The 12,748-nt window shown below is 38.2% G+C and overlaps 1 protein-coding gene across 3 annotated transcripts in view; it reads right to left on the reverse strand.

Annotated features, from left to right (window-relative positions):
- The window catches only part of samd8b (sterile alpha motif domain containing 8b), a 46,281-nt gene continuing 33,533 nt past the window's right edge, over positions 1–12,748 (reverse strand). For all 3 annotated transcript variants that reach the window (XM_078530773.1, XM_078530774.1, XM_078530775.1), the window contains 3 exons: positions 9,638–9,755; positions 9,007–9,157; positions 1–5,326 (listed from right to left, as the gene is read on the reverse strand). In XM_078530773.1, coding sequence (XP_078386899.1) covers positions 5,022–5,326; positions 9,007–9,157; positions 9,638–9,755 — 574 coding nt within the window. In that variant the 3' untranslated portion in view covers positions 1–5,021. The remainder of the gene's footprint in view (positions 5,327–9,006; positions 9,158–9,637; positions 9,756–12,748) is intronic.

Below are 12,748 nucleotides of genomic sequence, written 5' to 3' on the forward strand. Positions count from 1 at the left end.
TTTATAATCAGTATCGAACAAATTTATTCAGGAGTTGTACACAAAAACATTTTGGAATTCATACTGGATGCCATCAACAAAAGGCACCATTATAAAGATGGAATTACACTGAGCTAAAGCACAGAAATCTGCAAAACATTACTGTTTTACTTAGTTTACTTTATTAATTTTAATAGGACAAACAATACAAATGTAAACATTAAATACCTCTGCTCTGAACTCATTAAATAACATTAATACTGAACAGCATTTAAACCCAAAAGAACACAGCCCATTAACAGTTCTTTTAATTTAGTGTTTCATTTTAGATATATACCTATATTTTTATAAAAAGAAATAATTGGGCGCTTGTGAAAATAACGTACTGATGGTTTGTTTCTTCTCTAATTTTGTTGTTGGTTTGCATCAAACACTTGTGTATTGCACAGTCATACACAAAGATCCAAGGCCAGCTATTCCATCTAAATTTTGGGATTTTTGACATTGAATGTTTATTTTAAAAAACCTACAATCTTATACAGCATAAGGCTATTTTAGAACCATACAAGGAGGACACCTTTCCACTCTGCCTCAAATAACTGGCCATGTCCTCAAAGCACAAGGATCAGATTCACTCAGAACAGCTGGTGTGTGCAGCTTCTGCTTTACAAAAATATGAGTGGCTTTTATTCTCACGCACTGGCTTGTTTTCTTTGCCTCAAAACCTCTCAGGTTTATTTATCCCATCTTTCCAAGTTCGCCTCCACAATGGTTAAATTAATTATTTTTTCAAACAATTGGTACAATATCAGAGAGACATTCAGATGTGAAAAATGACAAAAATGTGAAATGTGACGATGCCACATTTAGGGCATGGAGGGAGTGGGGGGTGTGAGAGTTGAGAAGAGGTATTGAAAGTGGTACAAAGCACAAGAAGTCACCCAAACCCAAGTATTAAAAATGGTAATACAATGTTCATCATTTTGGAATAATTAATATAATTTTCAAGCTTTCCCATTTTGAGTTTTATAGTCATTAACAACTCTAGTTTTCCTTGGCAAATACTATTACTAGGCTTTGCTCTTCAAGAGCATCAATGTGTCAGCTGGCAGGATGTTAATATACCATTATAACTATTTTCCAATAAAATCTGAGACAAGGAAACTAATTTACTCTTGCCTTTTCTAGTTGCACTGATACTAGAGAAAGAAAACTCACATGGCAATATGGTCCCCCATTACATTCCTTAAGGTAAAGTTTTATTAAGCTGCCCTCTCATTAGAAATGGCTGATGTTATGTATTGCTATGGATTCAAGCACTCCCCCCAGCTCCCCACACCCCCAACCCAATGGGAGGATAGCCATGAGAAACTAATCAGAATTACCCCATGCATAAGCACCTTAAACATCCAACTCAAGATGATCATTGGAAACAGGTTATCAGCTCACCATCTTGATATGGAGAATGGCACATCATGCAAGAGAGAAGGGAAAAATATTTGGAGGGATAAAACTGATACTGTAACAATATCAGAGTTCCAGCAAACTAATGAATAGCACACACATTTCAAAGCTCATCACAACCTCCAAGGATGTGCACAGTACGACAATAAATTTAAATGGTCACACAATTCCCAGGTAACAGGTGATACCATTAGAACATACCACTATCCTTCATGGCAATTTTTTTTATTGTAAAACAACAGGAAGCAGATAATATGTGTAAAAGCCCCTGTTTTCTATGTCTGTTTGGTTCCTGTGACATTAACTTTAGTTGCATTACATGAGGAAACGGGGGGGGGGTAAACTCAGTGGTTCTGCACAAAAATCAGCCACTAATAAATAATTCTAAAGAAGGATAAATAAGCATGGAGTGGGAAATAAGCTTCTCTTGGGTCCCCCAATAATAGGAGTTATTGGGCAGTGAACTGGACCACATTTCCTGGTCTCTTGCAATGCAACTGTTGCGTTATCAGGCAAATGCACATTTTTAATACTTATATTTATAGCATAAGAGTTAATAAAACAGTTAACTTTCATCAATTACCACCCAGCAACATTGGGTACATCTGCAAGTCGGCAGGGTTTCACTCATGCACTGTACAAGCTGGAACAGATCGCTTTAGTTGTTCACAATCTAACCTAATTTATTGCCATTTCACAAAGGGACAGATGTTGCATCAGCCAGCCTGATATGACACGGAAACGACAATAAGTTAAAGTTTTGTTAAAATTTGTTAATCAGATAAGTAATCTAATGGCAGAACAAGCAGGAACAACACAGGCCAAGACACCTACAAACTTCTCAAAAGTGGCACTGGTTACTGTCTGCAACTCTGCTTTGAGGGCGAAATTAAACTGCAGAAAAGAGATGGTATTAAACATGCAATGTTGCAATGTCATTCAAGAACTACAGAAAAACTCACCGTTTTGCAACAAATGGAAAGCAAACGGTTTTAACACAATGCCACAGAGACATTCATTTCTGAATTTAAATAGGAAACAGGAGCAACTGACCCAGGAAGACCAGGGAAATAACATTCAATATCAAAAATATTTAGCAGGGTTCATGGATGATTACAGATAATTTTTGTTAGTCTAGCCATGTGATAACACAACCAGTTATTAAGAATTTGCCTTATAAAGTCTGCTGCCATCAAGAATTTTAAAGTTTTAAGTTTCCAGTGCATGCAAAATCACTCTCATTGGTAAAGGTCATTTCATCATTCTAAAGCTAAGATTCTGTAAAGTCTGCTACAAAGGCTTCTAATGCATACAATTCAGGGAATGACCATTAAAGCTGAGCATAATTTGAATTTTGCATCATTAGGCATCTATCAACAGGAATGGAATGTAAACAATTATTGACACAACTGGTTGTGAGCATGGTACAGTCACCTCATTCAGATCCAGTGCTACAGGTGGCTTCTTTATACAGAAGATTCGTACAATCAATCACACATGCAGTGAAATGCTTTGCTTTTCGGTTTAATAACTAGACAATTGACTTATGCTACAGACAAAAACAGCCAAATCTGAATGTGTTAAGGTTGTTTAGTGCAATGACAACACATTACCATGCGAGACTCCAACATTAAACCAGGCAGTGGTACAATTTCAGTGACAATTTGGAGAATGAATATTTGATTTGCAACACACTTTGAGCAGCAAACTAAAATTGGTAGGTATTGCCCCAATGTCAATTAACATTGAATTTAGTCATTACCCACTGCATGAAGATATAAATTAGAATACTTCAAACTAATTGTGATATTTCAATTGCTGATCTAAGTGAGTTGAATAAAACACTTCAAGGATCTGCAGTGCCAATGATGAGCAGATCCTAAAATAAAGATTGTTTAATTGGCCATTTGTATTGCTGATGCCATCTATTTTCTAACAATATAATTATCAGCATCAAGAGACATACACGTGCTTCAAAAAAAATTCTAAAAGTGATAAAAGAACCCAACAAATACATCAAGCCTCAGCCTTTACTTATGTTTTGACTTGTAAACTCAATAGCAAGAAACCTTCACACACTTGTCAAATTGTTTGACAAATAAACTATGAGTAAATATTTGCATTGAAATATAGTGGAACTCTGCTTGTTATATCATCTAGTCAAATTGATTTATAATATGTTAATAATGGCTAATTGAAGAAAACTAAAACTGTTGGTACTTTTTTTTGACACAGCTGTTAAAATACGTTCATTTTTAGAACAGTAATATATGCCTGGTGCCTTATTACCACAAAGTTCTGCTTCACGAAAACTAACAAACCCAGGCAAAATAAACTAAAGCCTGCAAGTCAACATGTAAAAAGTGCTTATGATAGGTCACTAAAGTATAAGTGCCATCACAACACCACCTACATTACAGGAAGGATTCTACCTACTTGCAATGAATTCTGTATAGTAAACTATCCAACAGGATCAATGCTAAATGCCATCTAAAAGTTGATAAGAACTACCACATTGTTTTCGAAATTGTGCCTAATTATGTTTTAGATAATTCGAATAGATATTAATTGCAAATAGTGTATTCTAATAAACTCTACATAATTGTAAACAGATTACAAGTGGTTCTTTGAGTTTTTTTGCCTATGAATGCATTATGAGGGCTAATTTCCAAAAATCACATTACACTGTTAATACTGCATGAAACATTTGAGGTGTGTAATGAGATGAAGTGAAGTCATAGTTAACCACTGAACATCTCAAAACAAAAACGGCTAAGACTAGTATTAGATATATCCCCAAAGGTGCAGTATTGGAAAATATATTTTTATTGCTTCAAGAACAGATACTTTGGGTAATTTTTGGTTAAATAACCATGTGGTATTCAGGGGAATATCGATGATGCGGTATAACAAAGATGCTTTCCATCGGCTTTTTAAGGTTTTATTTTCAGATTTCCCATTAGTTTTTGCAGTGTTTCCTTAAACAAGCATGAAACCACGCTTCCCTGAAATAAAACCTCATGGAAAACACTGCAAAAACAGGTTTTTTTTAAGCAAGCATTCTTAAAAACCTGCCACTTAGAAAAACGCTTTCAAAGCTCTCAGATGTTCTGAACAATCCCAGTGTCTCATTGGCTTTTAAAAAAAAGTGTTAATTTTTCTCTTGAGGATAACAAAACATATTTTAAATTTAGCAGCGTTAATTTGTGTGGGAATCCTACTGCTTTATCATCACCACTACCGAGACTGGCTGCCTAAAGGCCCATCAGGTACAGGTACACTCCTGGGAGAAATGCCCATCTGTTCAAAACATGCACACTGTATAAGGCCACCAACTGGAGTAAGGTTTCCCAAATTAAGACAGTTTGACTCATCTGGGGAAAAAAAGAGCACATTTCCAACTTGGTGGACTAATCAAGAACCAACCAAACCACCAATTGCATATCAAAGTCTCCTTCCCCTTCACGTTTGCACCTGGCTTGACACAAGCCTTTGTACTAATCTTGGGTATAAAACAAACTATTGTTCAATTAATAATTTCTTTGTCCAACAAACAACTCATTAGTATGGATGGCTATTTATCCAATTAATGCTTTCAATAACCTTGGTCTAGAAAGTGGCCAACTATATTCATTTGGTACAGGGCCGTTGACATTGCATTCAAAGAATGAAAACATTGGGAACCAAATCCGTGCTCTTCGGCTTTGCTGATATGCTCGAGTATTGGCTAGTGTGTGGTAATACAAAAAGAGTCTTGTGGTGATATAAAATGCGATGAAGACATCAATTGAATAATGTTCATGTGCAGCAAGGATAAAGAAGATCCCAAACAGATTCAACACCCAAGATAAGGTGTGCAAGAAGTTCCAGCTTCTTGGTGTATCTAATTGAGAGTTTAAGAAGAGGAAACATTAGGAGTTATGTTTAATTTTCCATTTCAGCCCAGTTACCAACGCCAGTAACCATAAGATGAAAGCAAATATATCAAGTACAATATTGATCTTGAGCAATCACTTTAGAGCCTGTCATACATTATAATCTGCTTAATTTAGAAAATTCTCCAGATTAAACTTTACCTCCTCCTCCTCTTTCAGGTACCATGCCCTAAGAGGGCATTGGTGACCATGGAATTCCACTGGATTGATCCACGATTATGCTTGGCAAAGTACTGCAGCAGCTTGCCATTGCCTTCTGCAGTATGGCTGACCAGGAAACTCTCCACTCTTACCGCCAAACATCAGGTGTATTGGAAGGATTTACATGCTGATAATCAACCTGTATTATAAAATTATAAATGCACCCTCCGTGGCCATCAAGTCCTGAAGTGGCCCTAAGGTAGGGACGCTACCACTGTGCCACGAGGCCTCCCAAACTTTGCCTAGACACAGAATCAGACAGCACAAAGATTCAGCCCATTGTATCTGGACCGGCTCTTTGAAAGAGCTATCCAATCTGTCCCACTCCTTTGCCCTGCAAATTTTTCCCTTTCGAATATCTGTCCAATTCCCTTTCGAAAGCGGTATTGAATCAACCTAACCGCCACTCTAACCAAAATATATTTGTTCTTTCCACAGGTCCAGGATTTTCTGTAGAAAGAACAAATGAATCAACATTTTAGATGTGGACCTTTCAGAACATTTTGACAAAGGGTCTGCATCTGCTACATGAACTTCGCTACTCTCTATAGTAGCTGCCTGACCTGTTGAGTGCCTCCAGCATTTTCTGTTTGGTTTCAGATTACTAGCTTCATGAAGACCCATGGCAGAAGCTCATTACCCTGAGTAGGCATCATCCATGAATCGAAAAACAGCCGACAACTAGCATCAGCAGTTTTTAAATTTAAACAGAATTACCTGGAAAAACTCAGCAGGTCTGGCAGCATCGGCGGAGAAGAAAAGAGTTGACGTTTCGAGTCCTCATGACCCTTCAGCAGAACTGAGTAAAGTTAGGAGAGGGGTGAAATATAAGCTGGTTTAAGGTGGGGTGGAGGGGCGGAGAGAGAAGTTGGGGGGGGGCGGGGTGGTTGTAGGGACAAGCAAGCAGTGATAGGAGCAGATAATCACAAGATGTCACAGACAAAAGGAACAAAGAGATGTTGAAGGTGGTGATATTATCTAAGAAAATGTGCTAATTAAGAATAGATGGCAGGACACTCAAGGTACAGCTCTAGTGGGGGTGGGGTGGAAAGACTGACAGGGTATTACAGTTATAGATTTAAAAATAATGGAAATAGGTGGGAAAAGAAATCTATATAAATTATTGGAAAAAACAAAAGGGAAGGGAAAGAAACAGAAAGGGGGTGGGGATGGGGGAGTGAGACCTGCTGAGTTTTTCCAGGTAATTCTGTTTTTGTTTTGGATTTCCAGCATCCGCAGTAGTTTTTTGTTTTTAAATTTTTCTTTACCACTAGAGGGCATTCTTGTTTCAGAGCTCCTATAGCACAATGATTAAAAACCTTGCTTATCTATTGCTGCACAGACACGCTAATATGGTGAAAAAGATCAGGGGACAAAAGAGTTAAATTTTACACTGACAGATTTACACAGTCAAAATAAAAATGATTTTTAAAATCACCACAGTATTCATTAGGTTTCCTGAGGATGTTAGTCACTTCTGACATGAAATAGGAATAAATACTAGTTACAGGGCATATACATTTATACTACAACTTCAAATCACTGCACTTTACACTCTACAAAATCTAGAATCAGATCCTGATCTGACACCAGGGGGTAGAGACATGAGACTATGTTCCCAATGTCATGAAGCTATTAATGTATATACAATTATTGGAGATTTTTTTAAAATAGAGGTTTAGCCTGTGGCTATGTCTTAATTGGATTGAAGCCAGCTAGTCTGGGTGCTTTGATGTATAGTAGTTTTGAGATGTGAACAGTAAGGTAGAGTGCATTTGCATTTTGTTGAATAGAGCATTCAAGAAGGGGAGTGAAATCTGGCACCTAGCTAGCAGAGGCCAAGCAATGTTTATATTACTAATAAAATTGGTACTATGAAAGAGGTTTTATTGTTAGAAGAGGTGGAGTTCAGAGGTGGTGCTGGTGATACAATGAGAATTTACATTCAATGAGATGTGCTGGGTATAACAGAGGGCAGTTGTGTGTGTGCAGAGCAGAGGCATGTAACATCAACGCCTGTAAACTTATAACTGTCTGCGAAGAAACCATAGTGAAAGGAGCCTCATTTTGAATTTGTAAGGTGAAAATGCTTTGCCTGGTATCTGCTTAAAGTCTATGGGTTGTTGTTGCCTTAGTGGAGATTAGTTTGGGAATTTGTTAAAAAGTTATGATAGTAGTAATGCATAGTCATGTGTATATGTTTAACTTGTGTAAATCAATAAATGTCTCATGTAGTTTGATATAAAAACCTCTCGAGAACTGGTGGTCTTATTCCTGAATTTAGAACTGCATCTCAAACATGCCACTTGAAAATATAGGTTATGAGAGTTGTTTAAAGTTTCCCTCTGGGATTTTAAATAACTCAGCTTTTAACAACAGCTGTGTCATAACACCCAAGCTCAACACTGCTTGGGTTTGGCATCACACAAAATACAATTTCAGTACAGTGTCACACTTGAGTTTCAAAATGTGCTCATTACATGCCGCCCCAGCACCACCACCCCTCCCAACCTACATTCTATGCCATTGATTTCATTATTGGGCGCCAAGTAGAACAGGTTCCTAATGGGATACTGTCCACTTTGTGGTCCCGCCCAAGCTAAATTTCTACCCCTTCATGCTTTTCTACAAGTAAATTGATGTTTGACAGTTTAAAGATTAATGGTGACTTCATGAAATTGCACAGGTTCAATAAAATAATTTTAAGTTTGAAGAAAATAAACTTAATTACGAGACAATTACATAAAATGACATAGAATTTATAACACAGAAACAAGTCATTTCAGCACAACTGGTTTATGCTCCATGAGCCTCCACCCACTCTACTTCATCTCACCCTATCAGCCTATCCTTCTAATCCTCTCTCAGATACTTAACAGGAAATTTAGAAAACAGAACTAGCGTGTGTAAAGTTTTAACTGTGGGAAATGAATTTAATTTGATAAGCATATAAATACACAACCATGTTTACTCGGGCAATACACTTTTTGAAAGACATTGCATAAAACAAAAAAAAAGGGTTAGTTTGCAATTTGTGGAATAAAACTTTAAGTTTCATACAGTTCAAAAGTTAGTAGTTTGAGGCACATGACTACAGTCTGATGAGCTGTGGGTAGATGTTTTATATCATTAGGAAGAATGTACATAATTAAACGATTGTACCTGGCCTTCTCTGAGACTTCAGAAGTAACATTTGACACTTACTCACACAGTAAATTCATTTGTGGATTTTTTTCTCTCACTTAAAAAATGAAACACTTTACATAACTTGTTCCCAAGATCTTAGTCACCAGTAGGTTAAGAGTACACAATAGCTTGAGTCATTGAACTAACATCACTGCTGATAACAAATCCTTGTCTTTTCTTAATAAAGGTCCTTGGCCCATTATGGCAAACTAATGATGGTTTAGAGCATTTTTATACCTACATTCTGTGACAAAGAAGTTAAGCATGGTAATGACAACTGTGTGGCCACTGAACATGTAGTCTCCACAAGTATGCACGCCTGTTAGCGTCATTCCAAAACCACTCCAAATTGCAAGTGCCCTTTGAAACTTGGCCCATATGTCGCCATACAGCTGAAAAATAAAACATACATTGTTTAACAAAGACCACTGGTTAGCTCCACAGCTTTTCTCGAGATATCCAGTGGTTAACTTACAACTTCTTCAAAATTGTATGAGTTTAGATGATGATTGTATCATTATGATATGCATGGTAGGTGTCTGGTCTAGAGTGACCCTACGCAATGCGTTAAATATTCATCAAGTGAATTGTCACAGTGTCCCTTTTACTGATATAATAGATTCCTTTGTACATAGGCCATTTTCAAATGCACAAACCTCGTCCTTCACATTCAACTTTGCAAACAGTGTAGAAATTTGACGTGCTCACTTTTAATTTATAACCTTATATGAAAATAAAACTTGTGCAATTTAAAGGCCATATTTGATTAATCAACCAGAAATCTTGCAATGCTTTTTTAAAAAAACATTACTACCATGAGCCATCTTATTTTACAACTGACTTTTTGGTCAGCACGGTTTACACAAACTTACTTTTCCAGAACACTGCAGATGATGGCCAGGCACAGAGAGTGAGGTAACAAACATAGTAACACAGCGCAATAGGAACACTGTTCCCATCAGGCTACACATGCGACGAAAAAGGATAGACCTACAGTGTAGTGAAAAAAAACAGCCAAAAATACAGTTAATAAGCAGTGCAGTTCAGTCCACAATGCTAACTTCAATGAAATAACTTTTTACCATTGCATTCAAAACACATTTATATTTCCCATTCCTCTTAGAAGATAAAATCACACATTCCCTTGATAAGTTAACAAAACACTGAGTACTATTGATTTCCTGCACATTGTACATAAGCACCATAACTAGAAGGGGCCCTTTAGAGAAAAACCTTTTGAAGAGTACATTTTGGGATATTTGTAAACACATTTTTTATAAAGTTGTGATTATATGACAACTGCTAATACTTTTTAGATAGGTTCCCTTTAAAACTTCTTTATACTCCCTCCTGTAGTGGTACTTCTGTCCTATTCACCTGAGAATAGGTTAGCATGCAACCTACTCCCAAGAGCCTGCCTGTTCTATGAGAAGGTACATGTGTGCCACCCAGGTGAAAATTTGTATTCAAATTTACCATCCATTTGGCACTGCAGCACAGGCAAGATAAAGAGCTCACTCTGACTGCAGATGTGAACTCGTTTATAGTATGTCAGAGCATCAACAAAATAGGGGGAGAAGGTGGCGTAGTGATAATGTCACTGGACTAGTAATCCAGAGGCCCAGGCTAATGCTCTGGGTCATGGGTTCAAATCCCACCATGGCAGCTGGAGGAATTTAAATTCAATTAAGTAATAAATCTGAAATGGTGACCTTGAGAACTATCATTGATTGTTGTAAAGACCCATCTGGTTCAGTAATGCTCTTCAGAGAAGGAAATCTGCCATCCTTACCTGGTCTGGCCGACATGTGACTCCAGACCCACAGCAATGCAGTTAACTCTTAACTGCCCTATCTACTAAATTCAAGGGCAATTCAGGTAACAATGCTGACCTTGCTAGCAACGCCCACATCCCATGAAAGAATAAAAAATACTGTTCCTGTGTACAGTTTGGAATGAGTAGGCCAACTCATTTCAAAACATCTACTGCATTTACAATCCATCCAATTTATAACTTTTTTCTCTGAACTAGAAAGTCTATAAAGTTTAAGAAACATTTTGAAACAATCAGATTTTTGCTTTTGTTTGTCAATTTCTTTTGAGAAGAAGTGAGATGGGTCAATTATTTCACTTTTAATGCTATTATTGAACAGATTCAAAGCAAACATCCCCTCTGCTAATCCAATAACCTTCTCAAAACCAACTGAAAAGCATTCCTACTTCAGTCCCCCTCACTAGTCAGCCTCATGGCCTCAGAATGAGCTTGATGCTAAATTCATTATCAGTAACACTGGACAAACTTTACAACTATGCAATTGGCAGAGAGGTGAGTCCTTCATCCCTTCCTGAGCTGGATTCAAACTCAGATCACACAGGTGAAATTTCACTGGTAAAATACACAGCCTGGCCTCTCTGTTTCCCATTTGTTGAATACTTCATATACTACATTGCTGACCATGACTTCCAATGTAACACTTGAAATAAGTTTCTACATGGGAGATAAGGTTAGGAACAGAAACAGATCATTTATTAATTTTACAGCCTAAAATAAAAATTAGTGAGAAATTTCAGTGAAACATCTCTCCCATTATGATATTAGTGGTGTTTTCTATTGGACAGCTAATAAATTGGGGTAGCCAAGCACCAGTCACCTAGGAATAACACATGGTGACAGGTTCAGCATTGTTACAGTCCACCGTATAATATATACTTAAATATGGTGCATAAATCTTACTATGGTATACTCCTGGAAGGATTTTGTGAGATTAAATTCAAAGGCTCTGTAAAACATTTTGCACACTTTGTTTGGGATTTTAACTTCTTACCTTAGAGGTGCTCTTTTCTTCCCCCAGTTGCTCCCCATACACTCCTAAATAAGTGAGTAATTCTGGAATATGCAAGCTGACACAGGGCCCTGGTACATCAGCCAAGTCTTCATGCACGAGCCAGATAGTGAGGGTTAGCAGTGATGAGGGCAGGGCCAGGAAGAGAAATCACGGATAAAAACAAAAAGCTAAAAGCTACTGCGGATGCTGGAAATCCAAAACAAAAACAGAATTACCTGGAAAAACTCAGCAGGTCTGGCAGCATCGGCGGAGAAGAAATCAGTTAACGTTTCGAGCCTTCATGGCCCTTCGGCAGAACTGGAGCATAGTTAGAAGAAGGGAGAAATATAAATTGGTTTAAGGTGGGTGGTGGGGGGGGGGGGGGGGGAGACACATTGAGGGTGTGGTGTGGTGATTGTGGAGATGAGCAGATAATCAAAAGATGTCACAGACAAAAGGGTCAAAGAGGTGTTGAAGGTGGTGGTATTTGTCTGAGAAAAGTGCTAATTAAGAATGGAAGACAGGATATTCAAAGTACAGCTCTAGTGGGGGTGGGGTGGAAAGACTAAAGGTTTTAGTTTTAGATTTAAAAATAATGGAAATAGGTGGGGAAAGAAGAATCTATATAAATTATTGAAAAAAAAGCGGGGGGGGGGGGGGGGGGGGGGGGGGGGGGGGGGGGGGGAAGAAACGGGGTGGGGATGGGGGGAGGGGGAGTTTAAGATCTAAAGTTGTTGAATTCAATATTCAGCCCGGAGGGCTGTAAAGTGCCTAGTCGGAAGATGAGGTGCTGTTCCTCCAGTTTGCGTTGGGCTTCACTGGAACAATGCAGCAAGCCAAGGACAGACATGTTGGCAAGAGAACAGGGTGGAGTGTTAAAATGGCAAGCGACAGGGAGGTTTGGGTCTTTCTTGCGGACAGACCGCAGGTGTTTGCGTTTGGTCTCTCCAATGTAGAGGAGACCGCATTGGGAGCAACGAATACAGTAGACTAAGTTAGGGGAAATGCAAGTGAAATGCTGCTTCACTTGAAAGGAGTGTTTGGGCCCTTGGACGGTGAGGAGAGAGGAAGTGAAGGGGCAGGTGTTGCATCTTCTGCGTGGGCATGGGGAGGTGCCATAAGTGGGGGTTGAGGAGTAGGGGGTGAGAAATCACGGAC

The sequence above is a fragment of the Cetorhinus maximus genome, chromosome 27 (genome assembly GCF_964194155.1).
Source record: "Cetorhinus maximus chromosome 27, sCetMax3.hap1.1, whole genome shotgun sequence".
Lineage (NCBI taxonomy): Eukaryota > Metazoa > Chordata > Chondrichthyes > Lamniformes > Cetorhinidae > Cetorhinus > Cetorhinus maximus.